Genomic DNA, 25332 nt, shown 5'->3' with positions numbered 1-25332 from the left:
ATATAATTGACATACAATATTATGTTAGTTTCATACAGAATTTGACATTTGCATATATCACAATCACTCTAAGTCTAGTAAACATCTGCCCCATAAAAAATTATTACTGACTACATTCTTTATGTTGTATGTTACATCCCCATGACTTATTGATTATATAACTGGAGGTCTATAGCTCTTAATCTCCTTCACCTGGTTTTGCCTATCCCCCCACCCCCCAACCTTCTGGCAACTACCTGTTTGTTCTCTGCACCTATATGTTTCTTTTTGCTTTGCATTTTAGACTCACATATATGTGAGATCACACAGTACTGGTCTTTCTCCAACTTATTTCACTTAGCATAATATCCTCCAGGTTCATCCAGGTTGTTGCAAATAACAAGATTTTGTTTTTTATGACTGAGTAGTATTTCATTGTTTGTGTACACACGCACACCCCCACACACACCCCATAGCTTTTTAGCCATTTGTCTATCAACAGTCATTTAGGTTGCTTTCATTATCTTGGCTATTGTAACTAATGCTACAGTGAACACTGGGATGTATACATCTTTTTGAAATAGTGTTTCTGTTTTCTTTGGATAAATTACTAGAAGTGAAATTGCTGGATTATATGGCAATTCTAATTTTTTAAGGTACCTCCATACTAGCTGCTTCACCAACTTACAATTCTACCAAGAGAGCTGCTGCTGCTAAGTTGCTTCAGTCGTGTCTGACTCTGTGCGACCCCAGAGACGGCAGCCCACCAGGCTCCCCCATCCCTGGGATTCTCCAGGTAAGAACACTGGAGTGGGTTGCCATTTCCTTCTCCAATGCAGGAAAGTGAAAAGTGAAAGTGAAGCGGCTCAGTCATGCCCGACCCTTAGCGGACTCCTCCACCCCTGGGATTTTCCAGGCAAGAGTACTGGAGTGGGGTGCCACTGCCTTCTCCGACCAAGAGAGCACAAGGGTGCTACTGTCTCCACATCCTTGCCAACACTTATCCGACAGCTGTTCTGATATGTGTGAGGCAGTAGCTCATTGCCATTTTGATTTGCATTTCCCTGATAATTAGCAATACTAAGCATCTTTTCAGGTGACTATAGGCCATCTGTATGTTTTCTTTGGAAAAATGTCTATTCAGGTCCTCTGCCCATTTTTAAATAGAACTGTTTTCTTTTTTTTTGATGTTAAAATATATAAGCTTTTTGTATATTTTGGATATTAACCATTATTGGATATATTATTTGCAAATATCTTCTCCCATTCAGTGGGTTGCCTTTTCATCTTGTTTCTTTCATTGTGCAAAGGCTTTTGAGTTTGATGTAGTCCTCTGTAAAAGCAAAAGTAAACAAATGGGACTACATAGCCTGAGGATACATACCCAAAAAAAACTGCTAAGACCAATGTCAAAGAGCCTATGTTTTCTTCTAGGAATTTAATGCTTTCAGGTCTTACATTTACGTCTTTAGTCTACTTGGAGTTATTTTTGTAAGCAGTGTGAGAAAGTAGTCCAGTTTGATTCTTTTGCATGTAGCTGTCTAGTTTTCCAACACCATTCAGTGAAGGGGCTGTCTTTTCCCCACTGTATACTCTTGCCTCCTCTGTTGTAGAGTAATTGCCCATATAAATGTGGGTTTGCTTCTGGGCTGCTTGTTCTGTTCCATCAGTCTCTGCGTCTGTTTCTGTGCCAATACCATACTGGTCTTCTTGTTTTGTTTTTGGCTGAGTCAGGTCTTAGCTGCGGCACATGGGATCTTTCATCGTGACGTGCAGGCTCTTCATTGTGGCACGCAGGAGTCTCTAGTTGTAGTGCATGGGCTCAGTAGCCCAGCAGCAATGTGGGATTTTAATTCCTCAACCAGGGATTGAATTCATGTCCCTGCATTGGAAGGCAGCTTTTTAAATACTGTTTCACCAGGGAAGACCCCAACACCATAATGTTTTGATTACTGAAGCTTTGTAGTACAGTTTGCAATCAGAAAGCACGATGCTTTCAGCTTTGTTCTTCATTCTCAAGATAGATTTGACTCTACCTGCTTCTTGAGGGAAGATTCTTCCCATATCAATAAATTGCTGACAAATCTCAATGTGTCTTTCCTGTGTTAGGGACTGTACTGTCTGATTCTGTAACTCCTGATGAATAACAATTGCTGGTAATCAAAATGAAAAGAGATGGCTAGGTTACTAAGGCAGAAAATCAGATCTAGTCTCTTTCTAAACACTGCCAAAGACAGGGAACTTGCTATTTATCCAGGAAGCTTGTCTTTTCCAAAAACATCTCTTCTTAGGCTGAGCCAAAATCTGCCTGTCACTCCCATCCATTGGTCCTGGATCTGTCCTCAAAGGCCACACAGAGTTAAGTCTAATCTTTCAGGTGTATTTTAGAGGGAGAACACAATAAAATGATAAGGAAAGGAAAAGAATGTCTTTTAGAAACAATAAACCACAAGATGTGCCTAGAGGTCACTCGTTGTTCGTTGCCCATCAAACAATAAACAAATATGATCAAAAAGTGCATTTCTCAGGGAAGGAAAGCTAGAAATGAACTTGAATTTTCTTCAAAATAATTTTGAAGAAACTATATAATTCTGACAAACCATAAAATATTGAGATGGAAGCTGTGAATTTCATAGGATACTAAAAAAGATTAAAGCATTTTCTAAGTATAAAACCATGAGAAAAATGTGTTTTTAAAAAAAAAAAATTCTATAAAGTAATGGGTTCCCTCCATATGATACTAAAGGCTAATGAATAAAGAAAAAGAGAAAAATCAAATATGCCTCAATATTTAAAAAATAAATAAGAGGACTTCCCTGGAAGTCCCGGGGTTAACATTCTGCACTTCCACTGCAGGGCTCTCAGGTTTGATCCCTGAATAGGGAACTAAGATCCCACATGTCATATGTGAGGCCAAAAAAAACCCCAAAGAAATATGGTAGTATATGGTCAATGGAAAACTGTTAGAGAACAATCTTCTGAAGACATGAGAGGATAAAAATGAAGGAATAAAAACATAAATTTAAAAGTGGATTGTGATTAAAAACTGAGAGGGAGTCACAATAGATAGTAAAGAAACAAAACTGGTAACATTTACTATGGAACTGAATTCAAAATAGATATTCAGTAAAAAAAATTTTTTTGGTTTCCATGACATTAAAAAAAGGACTGTTCATGGAGAAGGAAATGGCAACCCACTCCAGTATTCTTGCCTGGAAAAGTCCATGGACAGAGGAGCTTGGCGGGCTGCAGTCCATTGTGTTACACGACTGAGCACACATGCATGAGGGTGGAGGGAGATGGGTTGGTAGCAATAAACTGGTGGAACCAAAAAAAATGAAGGACAGTTCAAAAAACGTCTGGGACCTCCTCAGTGGTCCAGTGGTTAAGATTCCACACTTCCATTGCAGGAGGTATGGATTCAATCCCTGGTCAGCCAAAAGAGAAAAAAAAAATTTTTTTTTAAATGTTTTTAAAGTCTTGTCAGAATGTTTCCCAAGTGAAGGAAAAGCATGGGAAAAAAGTAAAAAGGGAAGAAAAAACGTAATTTACCTTGTATATAAACTTTTAAAAGAAATGCAAATAAGTGGAATAGATTAAGATTGCTAATACAGGAACAGTGAAATGGAACTTGCATATGTATGTAAATAATTTTCATGGCTGCAGAAAAATTTTTTCCAAATTTTCAAGTTATTAGGCTGCTACTTTTTAAATTACCATGTATATTTAAAGAAAAAATTATTTTTAAAGATCTTTCCCAGAGGACATTATGAAAGACCATGCACCTAAGTTAAGGATCAGCATCTTACTTGAGGAAAACAATCATTGCTGGTAACCCCGATGCAATAAAACACTCTGAACAGAAAGTTTAAAGTCTTTGGCTTGGTGAAGCCATAGCAATAGTCAGCAAGAACAGTGGCAGTATCTCAAGAACAAAATGACCTAACAGAAGGCAAACTTTAAGGCCTCTTGGTTAAACTAAAGGCTATGAATGAGCTTTTTCTGGGTCATTCAAACACAGCCCACATCATAAACAGCACAAAACAGAAATGATGAATCTAAAGTCTGTGGGTCTTGGTTTAGGCTTTCATAAAGCAGGGCATTCAGAATGGTTCATTCCCTGAAGTAGTTTTTATAGGATCATGCATCCTGGCAGACGTGATAAGACAATCAGTGCCACATCCATTTTCTTCAGAATGGTCAAACTAGCTGCTCAGAGAACAAACAGTAACAGTAAAGCTAACCAGAAAGATGATCTTTATGGTTCCTTCCCCTATGTAATCAGAATATCTAAATCAAGCATTTCTAGAAGGATCAATTCAAGAAGTTTAAAGTCAGTGATACCAGAAATACAAAGACAGTCTGCAGAGTCTCAAATCAAGTTAATGAAAAAGCCAACATCATAGATGCTATGTATACCCCCCTAAATAAACAAAATTCAGCCCCAGTAAGCCTATATGCTGGTCTGCTCCCATATCCACCACTGTCTGGGAGAGAGAACGGAGAATGGGAGTTTTCAGATTGGAGATGATTCCAAGGATTTTAGGGATGAGGGTGCCAGGTGGTCTCACTTCAGAATGCTCAGCCTGGAGGAACAGGCCCCAAGACTCTGTTGAGAAGCAGCCCACTACACCAACAGAGATGGGGCGTCCTGGATATGAGGAGAAAATAGCTCATAAGTGGAAGCATCACTAAGAAGGAAGGGGAAAGTGAGGAATAAAAATGCATTTAGAAAGGCTTAAAATGAAACAAAAATATTTAAATGCATCTCCTTCCCTCCTGATTCAGCATTTGCATTGGGTTCTCTCTCTTAAGGCTAAAGAAGCATGGATCTTCCCTCATAGACTGAGCAATACTGCTTTAGTTCTAAATTGTCAGGAACTCCCTGGTGGTCCAGTGGTTAAGACTGAGCACTTTCACTGCCACAGCCAGGGTTCAATCCCTGGTCGCGGAACTAACATTCTGAAAGCTGTGCGATGTGGCCAAAAAAGAAAATTTTCCAATTCGTCTCTGTTTTGCCTCTGCAGACCACCTCCTGCCCTGCCTCGAGAAGGCTACAGGCACAGATCACAGTAAAAACCATGTCTTTGAATTCTTGTGAGGAAGTTATTTGTGGACTACAGAAAATTCAACTGCTATTAAATCCAGTTATATGCTCTAGACAAGATTATATTTATAAACTAATATCAGTATTGTTTATTTGTAAGATATCAAGTGGTTAGTGTAATATCCCTGAGAAGTTCACTGACAGCCATAAACTAGCTCCATGACACACCCTAAAATGTATTCCTGTTTCAGGAACTGTGTATGCATTTCAAACAGAAACATGCACACACACTTGAACTGGCTTACCTATCTCCATTGGTTGTGATCGACTCAAACTTGGATTTTTTCTTTGGGATTTCATTTTGAATTGAAGACGTAGAAAGGGTTTTCTGACTTTTAATGGCAAAAAAGAAAAGAGAGAGAGAAAGAGAGATACACACACTTTAGAAATCAAAGATTAATAAAACATCACAATGAAAGTCTTGTCAAATGGGACCAACATAATACTGTACCTATACTATGCAAGAGTTAATTATTTTTGATCATCAAAATCCACCCATCTTAATTCCATAGGTGCATGGGTAGTTCATTTCTATAGTCCTTCCCCAGATTTTTAGCTGTGATTAAATATTATCTGCTTTATACTATGAGAATAAGTCAATAAAACCTCAATCAGAAGCATGATCCATCTTACAATTTAAAAAGTACTTTCACATTCATTGTTCCCCATGCACCTTATAATACTGTGAGGCATATACAAGGGATTATTTCTATTTTGCAGAAACTGAGGCTCATCGAGGTTAACTGACTCACCCAGGGATATACAGCTAGTTAGCAGTGAAGCTGGGCCGAGACAGCTTCACATATGTGAACACCAAGTCCAGTTCTTCTTCACTCTGTTTTTGTAAACCTTCTAGTATCTAACAGTCTCATGACAACCCTAAAGATCAGTTTTAGTCCCTAAAACTAGTCTGCAACCCTTTTACTTTGATGGATGTAAAATTGCCAAGTCCAAAGGATTTTTCAGACCTTTTCTTACTGGCCTCTTTTCAATATCTGATACACTGATCATGCCTTCTCCTCATCACGTCCAACTTAATAACTGACAAATATAACTGTACATTAACTAAAATGTACGAGGTGACAATTTTATATATATTATAGAATGATTACTACCAAGATCAAGATAATTAACACACCCATCACCTTGCATACCTGTGCAAGCTTGTGGGATCTTAGTTACCCAACCAGGGATTGAACCTGTCCCCACTGCAATGGAAGTGCAGTGTCCTAACCACTGGACTGCCAAGGGAATTCCATTTTATTTTTTTTTAATGGTGAGCATGCTTGAGATAGCATCACCGACTCAATGGACATAAACTCAGGCAAACTCTGGAAGACAGTGAGAGACAGGGAGGCCTGGCGTGCTGCAGTTCATGGGATCGCAGAGTCAGATACGACTTAGGGACTGAACAATATGCTTAAGACCTACTCTCAGCAACTTTAAAGCCAACAGTCAGTGAGCTGTACATCAGAACTCAGAACTACTTCTAAAAAAGTGTGTACCCTCTAACCTACACCTCCCCATTTCCCTCTCCTGTTGCACCTGGCAACCACCATTCTATTCTCTATTTCTATGAAATCAGTTTTTAAGATTCCACATAAAAGTGAAACCACATGGTGTGTGTCTTTCTCTCTCTGGCTCATTTCACTTACCACATGCCTTCCAGGCTTATCTATGTTGTAGCAAATAGCAGTATTCCCTTCTTTTTTTATGGCTGGATATTCCATTGAATGTATATACCATATTTTCTTCAAACAGTCATCCCTCCAAGGACATTCAGGTTGCTACCATGTATTAGGTATTGTGAATAAATGAATAGAAATGCTGATTTCAGTTCCTTCAGATATATACTAAGAGTGATTGCTGGGATCATATGGTAGTTTTATTTTTAATTTTTTGAGCAAACACCATACTGTTGAGTTCTTTATATATTTTGGATATTAACCCTGATTAGAGATTTGGTTTTCAAATACTCACTCCATCCTTTCTTGAGTGCTTCTATAAACTGTTTTCAGTCTCCAGCCTAAGTTGTATCAGTCAAGAGTATGGTTTTAACAACTATTATAGTGGGTGGAAATGATGTTCCCCTGATCATCTGCATGAGAATCATCTGAGAGGTTTATAAAACAAACCAGATTCCTGGATTCCATCCTAGATCCTACCGAATTAAACTCAGGTAGGGCCACAGAAATCCACATTTTAAAATTAGCTCTGCTACCACCGATTCTTATATGCTACCAATGGCTCATGTTCAAACCTCTTCTGAATTATAACCTAACCTCCTACTAAATAATAATCTTTTTAAATATCAGATCTTAGTTTCTTGCTACTTCCAGAACATCTTATTTTTGACTGGGCACAGACACAGAGGTCGAAGCTCTCAGAGGATAGCCTCTGTTTCTTGACAATCTGTTCCTTGCATTTTTCTTTGGCCTCCTTCATTCTCTTGGCCAAAAGTTTAGCATATTCTGCAGCCTCTTCCTTATTTTCTTATTCTCTTCCTTATTTTCTTCCTTATCTTCTGTTTCTTCAGAGCAATATGCTGACATTTGTGCTATAGAACACGTGGAGTAAAAAGACGCTGAATTTTGGGTGCTTTGGTCCTAGTTTTCTCATCTCCGGTTCAAGGCTTTCTCACAATATACTGGTGGACATTATCTTTACTTCAGTCAGTTCAGGTGCTCAGTCATGTCCGATTCTTTGTGATTCCATGGACTGCAGCACACCAGGCTTCCCTGTCCATCACCAACTCCTGGAGCCTGCTCAAACTCATGACCATCGAGTTGGTGATGCCATCCAACCATCTCATCCTCTGTCGTCCCCTTCTCCTCCTGTCTTCAATCTTGCTGAGCATCAGGGTCTTTTCCAGTGAGGCAGTTCTTCGCATCAGGGGGCCACAGTATTGGAGTTTCAGCTTCAGCATCAGTCCTTCCAATGAATATTCAGGACTGATTTCCTTTAGGATGGACTGGTTTGATCTCCTTGCAGTCCAAGGGACTCTCAAGAGTCTCCTCCAACACCACAGTTCAGAAGCATCAATTCTCTGGCACTCAGCTTTCTTTATGGTCCAACTCTCACATCTATACATGACTACTAGAAAATCCATAGCTTTGACTAGACAGACCTTTGTCGTCAAAGTAATGCCTCTGTTTTTAATATGCTGTCTAGGATGGTCATAGCTTTTCTTCCAAGGAGCAAGCATCTTTTGATGTCATGGCTTCAGTCACTATCTGCAGTGATTCTGGAGCCCAAGAAAATAAAGTCTGTCACTGTTTCCATCGTTTCCCCACTTCATTTGCCATGAAGTGATGGGACCGGATGCCATGATCTTCGTTTTTTGAATGCTGAGTTTTAAGCCAGCTTTTCCACTCTCCTCTTTCACTTTCATCAAGAGGCTCCTCAGTTCCTCTTCGCTTTCTGCCATAAGGTGGTGTCATCTGCACATCTGAGGTTGTTGATATTTCTCCTGGCAATCTAGATTCCAGCTTATGCTTCATCCAGCCTGGCATTATGCATGATGTACACTGCACATAAGATAAATAAACAGGGTGACAATATACAGCCTTGACGTACTCCTTTCCCAATTTGGAACCAGTCTGTTGTTCCATGTCCATCCAGTTTTAACTGTTGCTTCTTGATCTGCATACAGATTTCTCAGGAGGCAGGTAAGGTGATCTGGTATTCCCATCTCCCTAAGAATTTTCTACAGTTTGTTGTGATCCACAAAGTCAAATGTTTTGGCATAATTAATGAAGCAGATGTTTTTCTGGAACTCTCTTGCTTTTTTGATGATCCAACAGATGTTGGCAATTTGATCCCTGGTTCCTCTGGCTTTTCTAAATCCAGCTTGAACATCTGGAAGTTCTCGGTTCACGTACTGTTGAAGCCTCACTTGGAGAATTCTGAGCATTACTTTGCTAGTGTGAATGCACTGGTCATAGCAAACACCCTCTTCCAACAACACAAGAGACGACTCTACACATAGATGTCACCAGACGGTCAATACTGAAATCAGATTGATTATATTCTTTGCAGCCAAAGATGGAAAAACTCTATACAGTCAGCAAAAATAAGACCGGGAGCTGACTGTGGTTCAGATCATGAACTCCTTACTGCAAAATTCAGACTTAAATTGAAGAAAGTAGGGAAAAACACTAGACCATTCAGGTATGACCTAAATCAAATCCCTTACGATTATACAGTAGAAGTGACAAATAGATTCAAGGGATTAGATCTGATAGACAGTGCCTGAAGAACTGTGGACAGAGGTTTGTGACATTGTACAGGAGGCAGTAATTAAGATCTTTACTCAGAGATTATAAAGTGTGCAGACTCTAGCTCTTGGACCCCAGGTGGAGTCCCAGCAGTACCAGTAAATCTAGGAATATCCTCCTCTCCCTTTTTGACAATGACCAAATTGAGGACACTCAGATTGGCATTCACAATGCAACCTCATACAGATTTGCTCTTTCCTTCTCGTCTTCCTTGGCCTGTAACAGGAATACTCTTCAACTCAGTAGCAGGTGGACACTGTTATGGGTTGACACCCTGCTTCATGGTCCTTTGCTTGTCATTCCCACCACCGATTCGAACCACATAATCACTCCATTCTTTACCTGGAGCATCAGGAGCAACTTCCACGGCCACGAACTTCTCACAGACGGTACAAAGTCTGTGTTCACTGTCCACTGCAGTGAGTTTCTGGCAGCCAGTGGCTGCCAAAGAGATGTTCTGCTTCACCCTGAAGCAGCTGATAGCCTCAAAAGTGACACGTAAAGAACTAAATAGTTCTTGACACTTCAAACTCAACCTTCCAAAACTGAACTTCTTTTTTCCCCTTCCGATAGCCTCTCAGATAAGGATTCACTCACTCACCCCAGTAGGAAACCTGAGAATTATCCTTTATTCACCCAGATCCTGCCCATCTGTCTGTTCATCAGATTATCTAAATTACGTGTAATTCTCCTTCTGAAATGTCTTCCTGAATCTACCTCTTCAATCTTTAGTGCCACTGCCTGAGGTTCTCTACTAACATCTCTTTCTGGACTCTTACCAAAAAAGCTTCTTAACTAGCCCTCAGCCTTTTTCCTCCAGTGCATTCTTCACAATAGTTTGGGTTAATCTTTTTTTTTTTTTTTAAGGTAGATTTGGTCCCTCCCCAACACAGGTCCTTTCAGTGGCTTCCTATTAAAATTACTAACATCAAGTTCATGTTACTTACCAGGTCTGCTGGATTTCTTTCCATCCCATTTTCCAGCTCCCAACCATAAGCTCCAGCAAAATAAAAGGATTTGCTGTTCCTAACTTCCATGTGGTCTTATGCCCTCCATGTCTTTGCAGTTGCTACTCCCTCAGCCTAGGATGTCTCCTCCCATTCCTCATCTGACTTATTCATTCTGACTTATCCTAAGACCTAGCTCCAATGTCAGCTCTTCTCTGATCTTTCATTGTTAGACCTCCCAAGGCAGTTAATTACCACAGCCTCTTATGCCTATATCTTGACATGCTTTCACTGTGACACCCTTAGATTATCCTGCAATAATTTGATTACAGGTCTGTCCTGCCTACCAGGCTGCATACTCTTAGAAAACAGAGTGCTTCTTTTTACTCATCTCTGCATTCCTTGCAGAGAATCTGGTCCATGAAAGTAACTAACAATGAACAAACAAAATCATAAAGGTAATGACAACAATGCATAACTATCATGTACTGAAGCTTCCTATATGCCGGTTATAAAACTTATCACTATGCACATACCATATAATTTATTTTCACAGCAACTCCATGAGTTAATATTATTTCCCTCATTTTACAGATGAAAAAACTTACCCAAGATCCTATACCGAGAACCTGGCAGACCCAGGATTCAATCCAAAGTCAGAACTCAACAACACAACAGATACTCTGAAAGGAAGCTTAAGACAATGAAGGGACATCATTTTGACTGGATCTTATAAGGACCAACCTAGAATATCTATCAATCTCCTAGCCAAATATGCATAAGGAAAGTTGCATTTCCTCAGACTGTGGAAATGTCCAGTCTTCTAGGGAGAAAACCCACTCTTAATGGTGGGGAGGACACAAACTTTTAAGACACAACACAAACCAAGTCAGAAAACCCTAATGCCTTATGGAAGTCTCTCTGGCCCTTGGATGATATATGAATTATAAAATACATCAAAGAAGATTCCCTCTATAGATTAGCAACTAGAGAGAAAATACGAAAATTTGGACAAAATGGTATCTTCCATGACTACTCGTGTATTAAATCTGACCTCCCAGAACCTCTCGTTCTATCTCAAGCATCTTGAGGTTACCTGTTGTAATGGCTACCGCCACTCAGTCGACTATACTGCTCCTTCTCCTGGTGGCTGGCACGGGAAGAGCTGCTCAGGTGCTTCCTCTGCTCTTTGGTCTTCTGAAGGACCCGTTTGTATGAAAGCGTGCATAGCCAGCATAGCAATTTCCCATCTACCTGAAAGATGAGGAGACAAAGATAAAGAAGGAATGTGCTAGTGTGGAGGCTGAGAACATGGGTATTAGGAGCTAGAACTTCTGGTTAAGTCTGGATCTGCCACTCATGAACTGTGTGACCATATAAGTCACCCAGGCACTCCTGGTGTCAATTTCTTCATCTATAAAATGAAGGATAATAATATGTACCTCAGAGGGCTGGTGCAAGGATTCAGTAACATAATGGAGGTAAAGCATGGTGCAAGGTACATAAAAAGTGCCTAATAAAATATGACCTGGGGACTTCCCTGGTGGTCAAGTGGTGAAGGCTCTGTGCTCTGTGCTTCTGCTGCAGGGGGCACAAGCTCAATCCATGGTTGGGGAACAAACACCCCGCATGCCACGGGGTATAGCCAAATTTTTTTTAATATGCCAATTATATGTATTTTTTTATTTTGTTTTTCTTCAACTTAACACACACCAGAGCAAAGTTCCCACAAGAATTTCAAAAGACACAAATATCTCCATAGTTCTCACCAAGGAAAATACAGCAGGGAGAAGATAAAACATAAAATTTGTACTTTAGCTTTCATACCTTATAGATGGCTCATAAAGTGGTATGCTAGATATCTTTTCTTAGATGGAAAGAAGGTTTCCAGAAAAAGACTGATGGGCAAGTAGCTTCCAAGGCCCCAGTCCCTGGTGGTGACTACTATGGCACTTCGTTTGAATCAGAAAAAGTCGATCACTTTGGGCAGAAGCATCTCTACACCAAGGTGCAGAGCACAGGGCTAGGAAAGCAAAATGGGGCTTCCACAATCCTCTGAAGCTGGGGCACCTCTGTACCGCACTCAGATAGCAAAACTGAGTTTGTGAAGTGGCCTCATACAAGTGGCAGGGCAGCAGAGCTGTTAGCTCACACTTGGGAGGGTATGTGCTGAAATTTTATGGAATTTTAGTTTGGGGAGTTTTAGTTTTAGTTTTGGGAGTTTAGTTTTTAGTTTTGTCTTACCTCTGAATTAGACCTTCTGCCCTATTTTGAACATGGGTAGGTAAGCCACACCATCATTTATCTAAAGTATTTTTTAATCTTGTTAGCAAAAGCCTCTTTGCCCCTCACTCTCCTAACCTATTATATTAGCATGGTCTAATCTATTCACTTCTTTCCAACTCTACTGCTTCCACCCAGGCAAAATCATTCTTATCTCTCACAACTACAAGACTCACACAGGGACTTCACTGGTGGTTCTGTGGCTAAGACTCCACACTCCCAGTGTAAGGGGCCCGGGTTTGATCCCTGGTCAGAGAACTAGATCCCACGTGCCATGACTAACAGTTTGCACATCTCAATTAAAGATCCCACGTACTGCAACTAAGACCTGGCGTAACCAAATAAATAAATATTTTAAAAACTGACTCACCCGAATGATCTCTCTGTTCTTCTCCCTATCAACCATTTCTACATAGGCACCAGAGGACTTCTTAAATGTAAATCTGATTATAACTCTCCTCACCTTAAAATCTTAAATTATCTTATATAAAAATTTAAATTTTTTACCATGGCCTATGTTGACTTAAATGTAGCCCCTACTTGCCTTTATAATCTCATTCCCTTGCTCACGCTGCCTCCTTCTTTTATTTATTTGGCTGCACTGGATCTTAGTTGTGGCATGTGGGATCTCTGACCTTCACTGTTGCCATGCAGGATCTTTGATTTTCTTTGCAGCACATGTGATCTAGTTTCCTGACCAGGGATTGAGCCCTGACTCCCGCCCCAGCATTGGGAGCTCAGAGTCTTAGCCACTGGACCATCAGGGAAAGCCCCCAGGCTCATCACTCTTGCCTCAGGGTTTTTTCACAGCTGGTCTCTCTTCCCAGGATCTTTGCCCTCCAGAGATTCCCACTGCGGCTTCCTTCTCATCAAGTTCAGTTTCCAGTCAGATGTGATCTCCCTGCAGGTCCTCCTGAGTGCCCCATCTAAACTGGCCTCCCCAGTCACTCACTACCAGAGACTCTGTTTCCTTATAGCACTTACATCTAAAACCTGTGTTCACTCCACTCCTTGTTTGTTCTCATCCGTCTCCTACATATGTAGATAAAACCTCTGAGAGAATAAAGTGTCTTCTGCTTAGTTCATTAGTGTATTGTCAATACCCAAAACAGTGCCAGCATGTAATTATTTGTTAATGAATGCATAAATGAATTTTGAAACCAAACTTCAATGTGGTGCATTTCATGGTTATGGGATGTGGCCTAAAGGCCTGATTTTAAAATACTCTAGGAGACCTTGACCAGGAAAGAGCTTTCATTGAAGAAGGGTTTGAAAACAAAGCAAATGCACTGAAAGAGAGCATTAAACATGAAAATCAAATACTGAACCACAGGACACCTTATTTCAATCTTCCCTTAACAAATAAACTTTAAAAATAGAAAATTACCCTGAGAATTAATCATAAAGAAATCATCATAGATAACACTGAGTACTTATCACATGCCAGATTCCTTTTGAAGGGGTTTACACCCAATAACTCAACCTTCTTAACAATGCTGACGTCTGATCAGCCTCATTTACAGATAAGGAAACTGAGGCACTGATAGATTAACTTGACCAAAGTCATACAACAAATAAGTGACAGAACAAAGATTTCAACCCAGGCACTCTGAGAACAGATTATGCATGCATGCACGGTCAGTCATTAAGATGTGTCCAACTCTTTGAGACCCTATGAACTGTAGCCTAACAGGTTCCTCTGTCCATGGGAGTCTCCAGGCTAAAAATACTAGAGTGGGTTGTCATTCCCTCCTCCAGGGGATCTTCCCAACCCAGGGAGCAAACCCATGTCTCCAGAATTGGCAGGTAGATCCTCTACCACTGAGTCACCTGGGAAGCCCACTGAGTCCAGCTTATCCACCCTTAATCCCTAAGATTAGTCTTCCTTAAGTTTGTAAATAAGTGATTGAAGATACCTATAATTATGCAAACTCTAATCATAGGATTGTAACTAGAAAGTAGAAACTTAATGAATTCTAATGTAATCCAATTAATAATAATATAGGTACCATTTACTGAAGTACAGTGCTAGGCTCAAAATTAAGTGTTTTATATGACATATCTATATCAACTAAATCTCCTTATGCCCATGTAGCTACTGTTATTCCCATTGTAAAGATGACAAAACTAATGCATAACAGGAGTAAGAACTTTGCCCATGATGATCCAGCTAAGTCAGGAGTGGGATGGAACCTACATTTCCGGGACTGAAAACCCTGTGCTCGCTCCAACTATTATGTTACCTTCTGATTACTAATTCAGCTTTTCCAGTATCTTGATTCAGGGAAGAGGGGCCCTGGTTGGCAAGCAGGAGTACTCTAGTCACTGGAAAGTTACTTCCTCCCATTGTAAATTAATGAATTGGGTTACAAGAATCAGCTTTTGAGAGACTAAGCCAACTCTGAAAAGCACCTCTGGACACTGAGAATTTCCATACAACACTCTTTCACTCAAACAATATTTATCAAGTACCTATTATGTGTCAGACTACTGGGAACACAGCATGAAAACAAGATGGACAAAGAGCTCATAGTCCAGTGGGGGTAGACAAACATGTACGCAAATAAACAAGATAATTTCTCATGTTACATGCTATTGAAGACAATAAACAGAGTATATGATAGAGTGACTGAGAGTTAGTAAAGGTCTCTGTGAGAAGGCAGCAACTGAGCTGAGACCTGACATGAGGAACCAGTCATAGAGAAGGCTGTGTATCCAGCATACCAGCCAGCACAAATGAGACCAGCATGTCTGAAGGACTCAAAGGTGGACAGTGTGGCTGGACCAAGGGGAACCGGGGGAGAGTAATGGATGATGAGACAGAGTCAGGTACGGGCCTTGCAGGCGATGGAAGGAGTTTGGGGTTTATCCTAAGTGCAAGCACTGGAGGGTTTTAAACAGACCAAATCTATACCATTTTAATTCCACCAAGGTACCATCATTCCACATAGACCTTTATCTGTATCATCTTCTTGTGATCTTTAACTTCAACAGAGAGAAACATTTGAAGAGCCAGATTGTAAAACTAGTAATACACTTATCTTGCTTAAGTCACAATCTCTACAGAGTTTTGTAGAATTTTGCCAATCACCATTTCACTTATAAGGGATGTTGATCACTGTAATTTAGATTCTCATGAAACACTAACCCATGAAATGTTAGAACATAATGGTCCACATTTGATAAGTGAAGGAAACAAAAGCTGAAAAGTTTTTTCAAGGTGAATAACAATTGGGAGAGGAACTGAAAAATCAGTCTCTGTTACATGTCTTTTTAACGCAGTTGGCCCATCTTAATTTCTCTGAAAGAAAAAAAGAAAAACACAGAGACTTACCTTCTTTCTATCATCTTTCCTGTCAAATGCACACTGCTGCTTGCACTGTTCACAAGAATACGGTGGTCCATACTTCTTCTCTGAATTTGTGCAACGCTGACACTTGTTGCCAATAAAAGCTGCGATTATGTTGCAATACTGACAAGGTTTGGGCTTTAAGAGAAAAAAAGGTGTCAAGTAAGTATATATAAAATACCAGTGTGTTTTTTAACGCAATGATTTCTATTAAACACGTTCACTAATCATTGCAAAAATGCATTCCCAACTTTATAAATTTCCTTTTACATTGATCAAATAAAGCCCAATTCCTCATACCATGTAAAGTGTTTTTATGCACAGGACTATTGATTTTTAAATAAATAACAAAATCCCATTAGCATATACGCTACGACTTCTCTAACAAATTCAACAGAACTAGCTCTTTGGCGAAACCAGCAAGCACTTCCAAATTTCTGAAAAGGCCTCTTTGCCATTATCAGTGTATAAACACATTGGGAGAATGCCGGCAAGAACTAAGTATTAGCTAACTTTGAAAGCTAAAATACTAGATACATTTTTCTGAGAACATTTTTACATAACTAGGTCTTCTAATTAAAAAACTGTAATTATATTAACAGTTCGCAGAAGGTAAGGTCCCAAGAGACCAGACTACTCACTGTTAAGTATGGAGAAACCCTACTTACCGTTCCATACAACTGCACATTCTGAGCACATTTCTTGCATATAGTATTGGTTTTACTGTTAAGAAAGAGACACAAGGCTTTATGAGGGAAAAAAGTCATTTTACTTAGAACATCTCAAAAGTGATTCTTCCTTAACTCCAAGGAATTTTCTCATTACTAAGTGCAAAGGTAAAAAATGGTTTGGATATTAGATTAACTGAAGGTTGAGTTATCTGGCCATGAACTCTTTTAATTCTTTTGTAGTTTTAGCTCAAATAAAATGAGGCTTTGGTTTAAGTGGAGAGTGAGTTGTTTCTGATTATGAAATTTCCAAGTATCACCAAGTAAAACTATCAGATATGGAGAGGACCCTCAAAAGAAATATTACGTCAGACAAAAAATGTAGTGCTCGCTTCGGCAGCACATATATTAAAATCAGACAAAAAATGTACTCAGAAAAGAAATTAATCCTCCTTAATTTAGATGACCAGGTAAGAAATTTGAGATGAGGAATAAAGTATTGGTGTTTGGGGTATAAACTCAGAAATTCTATTCATGTCGACCTTACTCTGTCTACACTCTCCTCTGTAAGCAAAAGTATATGAAAATCACAGATGTGGGGAAATAGATGCAAACATTAAATATTTTTTCAATATTTCAAGTACTCTAGGAGCTAAGCACTGACAAAAATAAACACACCCTTTCCCTTATGAGGGTACTTCCCTTGTAGCTCAGTGAAGATCCAGGTCACAGTATTTCCAACTTGCCTAAACTGATAAACTGTCTTGGGGAAAAGAAATCATCTTCAAATAAAACCTTCACACAGGAAGGTACAAGCAAATACCTGATGTTTAAGAACAGTTTAAACAATATTTGAGGGCTAAAAACAAAATCACATAAAAATCCAGTATATTCACTACTTTGATTTTTTCCCCCCTACAATTCCTATCCTAAGTTAAAAGCCAGAAAAAATACCTCAATGTAGAAAACATTAAATTAAAATGAGATATTCAAGCAAAATATTTCCCAGGGCAATTTTCTGCCACTTAAAAAAGGCAGTTCAGGGACTGACTTCCCTGATGGTCCAGTGAATTAAAAAAAAAAAAAGGCAGTTCAGGAAGTGAAGTACATTGAAAAAGACCTCTAGAAAGAGAATTAGCATCAGTGATGCTGTGATGTTGAACATTTGGGTTTATCTTAGATTTATTACTCAAGGAGTGGGACATATATACCAATATATATAAATGTTCTTGACCCCTCAGAAAAAAAATGCAAAAAACCCCTCCTATTACTATAATCCATCTTGAATTAATTTTTATGTATGGTATGAATTAAGGTTTAAACTTCACATCTCACCCTACACACAAAAACTAACTCAAAAGGGAATCACAGGCCTAATGTAAGAGCTAAAATATAAAGCTTCTAGAGTATATTCTATATGTTTCCATTTATATGAAGTTCTAGAACAGGTAAAACTAATCTATGGTAGAAAGGAAAATCAGAACAGTAGTTGCTTGGAAAAAAGCAAGGAGGGTGGGCTGGGCTGGAGCTATAATCTCTGGAGTGACAGTAATGTTTTATGTTTTGAAGGGGTTTGGGGTAAAACAGATTTATACTGTTTGTAAAACTCATCAAATGATGCAAATAAGATGTGAGCATTTCACTGTGTGCAAATTTTACCTCTAAAAAAATTTAAAAACCATAAACAAATATTGAACTCTAGTTAATGATATGCATGCTGAAGTGTTTAGGGTCAAGTGCACTAATGTTCACAACTTTAAACTGCATCACAAATAAGACAGATCAATATACTGATGGACACATGCAAATACAATAAACTAAACGTAAATTGTAGAATTTAAGTAGTGGGTAGATGAGTGTTTACAGTCTAGTGTTTTGGTTTGTTTTTTTTTACTTTTTTTTTGTTTGTTTGAAAATACACATAACAAAATGTTGGGGAAACAGTCCCGGAACTGAAATGATGCTGACTAAAACCAGGCTTCTAGGTCCGTGCGTGAGCTAGCAAACAAGACCCCATCCTGCTTAAGGTAATATTACCTACAGTCACAGTTCCACAAAAGAGTTGAACTTGCTATACCACTAAACCACTCTGCTGCCATTAAAAAGTCCCCCGTAGATGTGTGCTTCATTCACACCCAGGTTATTTTTCACACTTCTCAAAATGTGTGATTCACACAAGGTAAGTGTAAAGGCAAGTGAGTTTTTTCAAATGTGACTAGGGCTAACAAACCCTTTATCAGGATTGTCACATTTCCAAAAGTATCTTTCGGCTTGTAATTTCTTCAAACTCTGTATACAAACGTACTAGAACACAAGACTCATGTTTTGTTGTGGGGTTGCTTTCTTAGTGTCAAAAATATCAAAACCACAATATAAAATTATCAAGGATGTGAAAAATAAGTAACTGATAAGGTAAGCAATGAATGAATAACTAGAGAACAGTATGTGTATTTTACATCCATTGTGTTACAACCGGAAATGGCAGGGCCTGTGTATAATGCAATTGATTACCTCTCTTGCTGGTATTCAGTCCTACAATAGGTGCACTTCACAACAGGGTGTGCAATCCGACATTCCTGAAATGAAATGAGGATATAACTTTAAGCAGTCAGAAATGGAAACAGTCTTCAGTAGGAGGCAGAAGACCGGAGTACTATTCCAAGCACAAGCACTGTGCTTGACTGAGTCACTTTAACTTTCTGGGACTAATTTTTTTCGTCTGTAATACTGGCATCACCATCCTGCACTGATGTGGGAGTTAAGTAAGAATTTATATGGAACTAGTCATAAATTGTAAAACAAAGGTGTGAATAAGCCTCAGACATAAGGAATAAAAAGCCCTGAATTCTAGTCGGTTCTGCCTCTGCCACTGTGTGATTTTTCAGCAAGTTCATTTGTGAAATCAAAGTACTGGATAAAAATTATTATTGCTTACATACATAAAACTCCCTTAAAATCAAATACACACATACACACAAATATATATTTATATATTTAAGGCCAAAAAGGCACTCAACTATTTGATTTTTGAGATCGCTCATATCTAGTTAACAAAAAGTGTCAAAGTTATGGACATTTGAGGCAATAACGATTGCCTCAACAGAATTATGAGTTATTCATAATAGAGACACAAACTCTGGATTAATCTGGAGATATCTCGACATCACTCTGCAGTCGGCTTAGTGACTTTTAACTGTCACCTCACAGCCCCTCTATTCATTTAAATAGGCAAAACAAGATGAAGCAACTTAAACGAAAAAGAGAACTTGGACCTTCAAGGGTAAAAACTGATCAGCAGCTTGTTAGGGGTAAGACCGAAGGTCACTAACTAGACGCTGAAAAAATAATCCTTTTGCTTTATGCGCTTGATTGCGGGGCTTTATTACGAAGCCTGCCTACCTCTGACTCTGAAACTGATTGAAAAGTGCCCGGGAGGCGCCCGAGTTCGAGGCAATCCTCCCAGGCAGCACCCGACTCTGGAGTCTATCCCAGGTGGGGTAGGAGGTCCGTAAGTCTGAAGCCCATCAGACCCCGGCGGGGGTTGGGAGAAGCCAGTCCAAGAGGAATCTCCGGCGCCGCTGGTCCAGCGCGAGCCGGGGACCAGGTGTCCCCTCCCCCGACCTAACGGGGTCCGAGAACAATCCCTCACGGTTGCTAAGCACCCGGACACGCCGGCCGCAGGGACCTGGACGCGGCCTGGGTCTCCCCCACGTGCCCCGCCGACTCCCGGCGGGGCGGGTGCGGCTCCTCAGATAGGCGGGCCTGCCACGCCCTGCCCAGGGGACCCCGCCGGGCGTCCCCGCAGAACCGGGAGATCCGGGCCGCGCCTCGAGCGTCCCAGTTCCCGGCCGCCGCCCCAGCCCGCGCACCTTGCACAGCTGCTGCCCCTGAGACAGCGCCTCGAAGGGGAAGCGCTGGTGGCACTTGGTGCAGGCGTAGAGCGCCGCCATGTCCGGCCCGGGCCGTGCTCACCGCCCCGCCGGCCCGGCCCGCCGCTTTATCTGACAGTCTGAGGCACAACCTGGCGGCGGCAGGCTGCGGGCTGCGGCAGGCAGGCGGGCCCTCGGGTGCGAGCGGACCAGGGCGGGCGCGGCAGCGCTAGATGCCCGTTCACTGGCTCACTTCGACGTCTATCAAGGGGAAAGGGGCGGAACACGGAGCTTCGTAGGACTCTGATTCGGTCTGGACTGGAGTACGCCACTTATGACGCGCGCGGCCTCGATTATGTAAAGCGCAGTCACGCGGGGGCGCCGCTGGGAGGGACAGTCTCCCGCCCGGGACCTAGGAAGCGCCTAGGCTCCTCCCACTTCTCTCTCGGCTCCCGCCCTCGCGCCTCCTCTCTTCGCCGCAGGCGCAACCGCGCCTCTCGCGATACCTTCGCAGAGTTGTGATGTTTCAGTTTCCATGGAGTTGCCCTTTGGTAGCGTATTGTGCCCAGAGCGGTGCATTGTTGAACTAGAACACGGTCGCCACCGCGAACCTGTAGAAGATTGGGAGCTGGGGGAGCGGGCGGGGGCGGCTCTCGTAAGAAAATGACTCCAACCTCAGAGCCAGAGGATCCTGCACAGCCCTCTTAACTCGAAAAAGTAGCGGAAACAGGAGAAACAACTTAGACGGATGCCCTCTGTCTGAGATTCCTAAAAAAGAGGGACCTAGTCTAGGGTCTCTGACCTCCAGAAGAAAAGAGAAGCCCAAAGAAAGCACCTCTATTTTGTGGAAGAGAGGTGCTGGCCCCGCAGAAAGGAGAAGACAGATACTAAAGCGAGGCTCTCCACTGCTGAGAGTTCTTGTAACCTCGAGGACCCCTCCAAGCGGGAAGCAATTGGCCTGAGGCCTGCTCTCTACTGTGTCTTATCCAGTTGAACCCTCGGTTTATATCTCTCGAACAACCACCTGGCATTTCCTGGTTAGATCTGGCCACCGGAAAGCAAGCCACAGCCTCCCAGCTACTCTGCCTCTTTCCAGTTCCCACTTCCAGTTCCCAGCCTGGTGCGTCTAGGGGCTGTCCAAGGAACTACAAAGTTTTTATTCTTGAGACTTTGGCAAAGCTTCGTGCAGTGCTGACCTTTCCAAGTCTCTGCTTTATAGCTGCTCTGGGGCTATTACTTTTGACTCGGCCAACCACCTGAGCCATACTAATTGCAGTTTTAACCTCAACGTGCGGTTTTGCTTTTTAGTTTTAAACAACCGAGGGCCCATTTATAGCTTATAAATCCCGCTTCCACCAAATTTTCTCTCTTTGATACGCAAATCCAGCCCCCTACTTGTGGTTTTGCCTCAAGTTGTGTTTTTGAAAACTTATGTATTTATTTTTGGATGTGCTGGGACTTGGTTCCTCTGCGCAGGGTTTGTCTAGTTGCGGTGATGGAGCCTACTGTCGAGTTCTCATTGCGGTGGCTTCTGCTGTTGCGGGGCACCGGCTCTAGGGCACACAGGCGTCAGTAGTTTCTGCACATGGGCTCAGTAGTTGCAACCGGTAAACTCTAGAGTATGGCTCAATAGTTGTGGTGTAGGGACTTTTAGTTGCTCCTCAGCATATGGACTCTTCCTGGACCAGGGATCAAACCCATGTCCCCTGCATTGGCAGGTGAATTCTTAGGCATTGTACTATGAGGGAAGTCCCAAATATGTGTATTAATCAACGATTTAAACTCTGGAGACAGAAAACTAAGGTGCAAAATCAGTGCTCCATGTCTACTGGCTCTGTAACCTTAACCTTCTAAATTTCTCACCATGGTTGAATTGCTCAGAGCCTCACTTTTCTCAGTTGTAGAATCAGGTCATTGTGGGGATCAAAAATTGTCGCTGGAGGGGAAGAGGGGAAACTGCTTCATGGGTAAGTGGTTTTCCTTTGGAACGAGGGAAATGCTTTGGAACTAGATATATGACAGGGACAGAGCAGGTGATTAAATAGTTAATCCCACTAGGGGATATTAAGTAGAAAAAATATGGGAGACCCCTGTAAGTTAGTGATTACTCAAGAGAGCAGATTTGCTTAACAAGAAAACGATGCAACAGAAGCACAAGACCTGCCCTAAGCAATAAGACAGTCGTGGCATTAGACCGTCGTACTTGCCAGTGAGCTCAGTAAGTTAATGATCTCTAAGACATGCTCTTTGCACACGTAAAAGCAAAACAAAACAAGTTTTGTGGACCTAGCTTGACCATGTGGGGACAAGAAAACTCCCATGCTCAACCTGGAGGAGGAGCTGATGATGAAAACATGACATGTACTCAAGAAAAACAAAAAAGCTCTCCCCTCCCCATTTTTCCTTTGATTATAAAACTGTAGCCCAGTAAGTTCTCAGGGCTGCAGCATTGGTAAGGCTCCCCACTTGTAAGCCTTGCAAGTTTCCTATTCTAATAAATCACTTCTTATCTATCACTTTGTTCTTGCTGAATTCTTCTCTGTACCGAGACATAAAGGACTATGGTTCCAGAGGGCCCCTGAAACACCAAATGGAGCTCACCAAACATTTTCAGATAGAGATGGAGGCCGCACCACCTTGTGAATGTATTAATTACCACTGAATTCTTCACTGCTCACACACACTTCACACTGGGGTGTGGGCCTCACTGTGTTTCTATCGCCTCCAGTTCTGATCTCCTCTGTATTATTTACAAGTTTTGCAACTACCTATTTACTTGTTATTCACCCATCAGACTACTGCATTTGGAACAGAAACACTATACCTGGGTCCTGTATCCTTTTCACCCAGTGCAAGGATATTCAATTCACTCAACAAATATTTAAGTATTTACTATATGCCAGGCTCTGGCTTAGGCACTGGAGATACACTGGTATATAAAGTTGATGTGATCCCTGTGCTTGTGAAGCCAACAATCTAGAGGCAAAGACAACTAAATGGCAAGGACTGTGAATGAAAAAAAAAAAACAAAACACTGTAGGGATAAAGAACAAAATTGAGGGGGAAAGGAAGGGGGAGTCACATGGATAGAGAAGAGGTCAGGGAAATTTTTTCTGAAGAGATGCCAAGGTCTGAAGGTTGAGGACTTAGACATATGACTTGGCCAAGAATGTTCTGGTCAGAGGGAAAGGTTATGATCTTGAGGTAGAATATTGCTTGGCATTTCCAAGAAATGGAGGAGAGGCTAGTATAGCTGAAGCTTAGTAGGACAGAAGGCAAGTAGGGAGGTCAGCAGGAGTCAGCAGGGGCCAGATGTGTAAAGCCTGTAGACCTTGATATGGGTATGATTTTTTTCTCAAAGCGCAGCATATGAAGTATAATGGGAAAGAAGTCATAGGCAATTTTTAAGCAGAAAAGTGACAGAATTCTCTTTTTTTGAAGATTTGCCTGGCTTCTATGAGGAGGCTAGACTGTGGGGGCCAGTGTAAATGCAGAGATCACTGAGGAGGTTTTGGCAGTCCTGCCAAACCTCTGCACTTTTCTTTACCATCTGAGCCACCAGGGAAGCCCCAACAAAGACCCAATGCAGTCAAAAAGTAAAAATAAATACATAAAGCAGGGGAAATGGACAGAGAATGATGGGAGAGGCTCTATTTTAGATAGAATGGACAGGAAGGCTTTCCAGAGGAGGTGATACCAGACCAGGCACATAAATGAAGTGTAAATATCAACCACCTGAAGATCTGGGGGAAAGAATTCCAGATGGAGGGAACAGTAAGTGCAAAGGTCCTGAGGCTAGGAATGCTGGGCATGTATGAGTAACAACAAGACCAGTGTGGCTTGCCTAGAGGAGTGAAAGGGAGACTGGTAAGAGGTTAGGGAGGCAGTCAGCAGCCAAATCCTCTAGGGTTTATGAGCCATGATAAGGAGCCCGGTTGTTGTCCAAGGGTTGTGGGAAGTCATTGGAAGGTTTTGAGCTGCAGAGTGTGGGATCTGATGTACATTTTAAAAGATCCCTTTGGCTAATCCGAGATGAGAATGGCAGCAGGGAGACCAGTTAGATGGCCAGAGGTGATGATGACTGGGAGGAAAAGGTAGAGATGGTAAAAGGTGGTCAGATTTGGAATACATTTTGTTTTGCTTCCTTTCTTCTATTGTGGTAAAAGCGGCTTCCCAGGTGGCGCAGTGGTAAAGAATCTGCCTGCCAATGCAGGAAATGCAAGATGTGAGGGTTCCATCTCTGAGTTGGGAAGATCCCCTGGAGAAGGGGATGGCAACCTACTCAAGTATCCTTGCCTGGGAAATCCAGGACAGAGGAGCCTAGAGGGCAACAGAGGAGCCAAGAGGGCTAGAGTACATGGGGTCGCAAAGGGTCGGACACGACTGAGCATGGGCACAAACACATTGTGGTAAAATACATATAATTTGCCAGTTCAACCAAGTTCCGTCTAGTCAAAGCTATGGTTTTTCCAGTGATCATGTATGGATGTGAGAGTTGGTCTATAAAGAAAGCTGAGTGCCACAGAATTGATGCTTTTGAACTGTGGTGTTGGAGAAGACTCTTGAGAGTCCCTTGGACTGCAAGGAGATCCAACCAGTCCATCCTAAAGGAGATCAGTCCTGGGTGTTCATTGGAACATCCAATACTGAAACTGAAACACCCAAAAGCTGAAACTCCAATACTTTGGCCACCTGATGTGAACAGCTAACTCATTTGAAAAGAGCCTGATGCTGGGAAAGATTGAGGGCAGGAGGAGAAGGGGACAACAGAGAATGAGATGGTTGGATGGTGTAACCGACTTGACGGACATGGGTTTGGTTGGACTCTGGGAGTTGGTGATGGACAGGGAGGC

At 41.5% G+C, this 25332-nt stretch overlaps 1 protein-coding gene across 2 annotated transcripts in view; it reads right to left on the bottom strand.

Annotated features, from left to right (window-relative positions):
• Window positions 1-20667, bottom strand: part of FAM76A (family with sequence similarity 76 member A) — a 28364-nt gene extending 7697 nt beyond the window's left edge. Inside the window, exons 1-6 of one of the 2 annotated variants that reach the window (XM_061148336.1) lie at window positions 20480-20667; window positions 19122-19186; window positions 16611-16665; window positions 15928-16080; window positions 11407-11564; window positions 5332-5418 (exon numbers count right to left, since the gene is read on the bottom strand). In XM_061148336.1, coding sequence (XP_061004319.1) covers window positions 5332-5418; window positions 11407-11564; window positions 15928-16080; window positions 16611-16665; window positions 19122-19186; window positions 20480-20560 — 599 coding nt within the window. In that variant the 5' untranslated portion in view covers window positions 20561-20667. The remainder of the gene's footprint in view (window positions 1-5331; window positions 5419-11406; window positions 11565-15927; window positions 16081-16610; window positions 16666-19121; window positions 19187-20479) is intronic. The other variant, XM_061148337.1, reaches the window with a different exon arrangement.
• Window positions 20668-25332: the final 4665 nt, after the last annotated feature.

Source organism: Dama dama, chromosome 8 (genome assembly GCF_033118175.1).
Source record: "Dama dama isolate Ldn47 chromosome 8, ASM3311817v1, whole genome shotgun sequence".
NCBI classification, from domain to species: Eukaryota; Metazoa; Chordata; class Mammalia; order Artiodactyla; family Cervidae; genus Dama; species Dama dama.
Note: the sequence above shows the minus strand (reverse complement) of the source record. Positions and strands in the feature narration are given on the sequence as shown.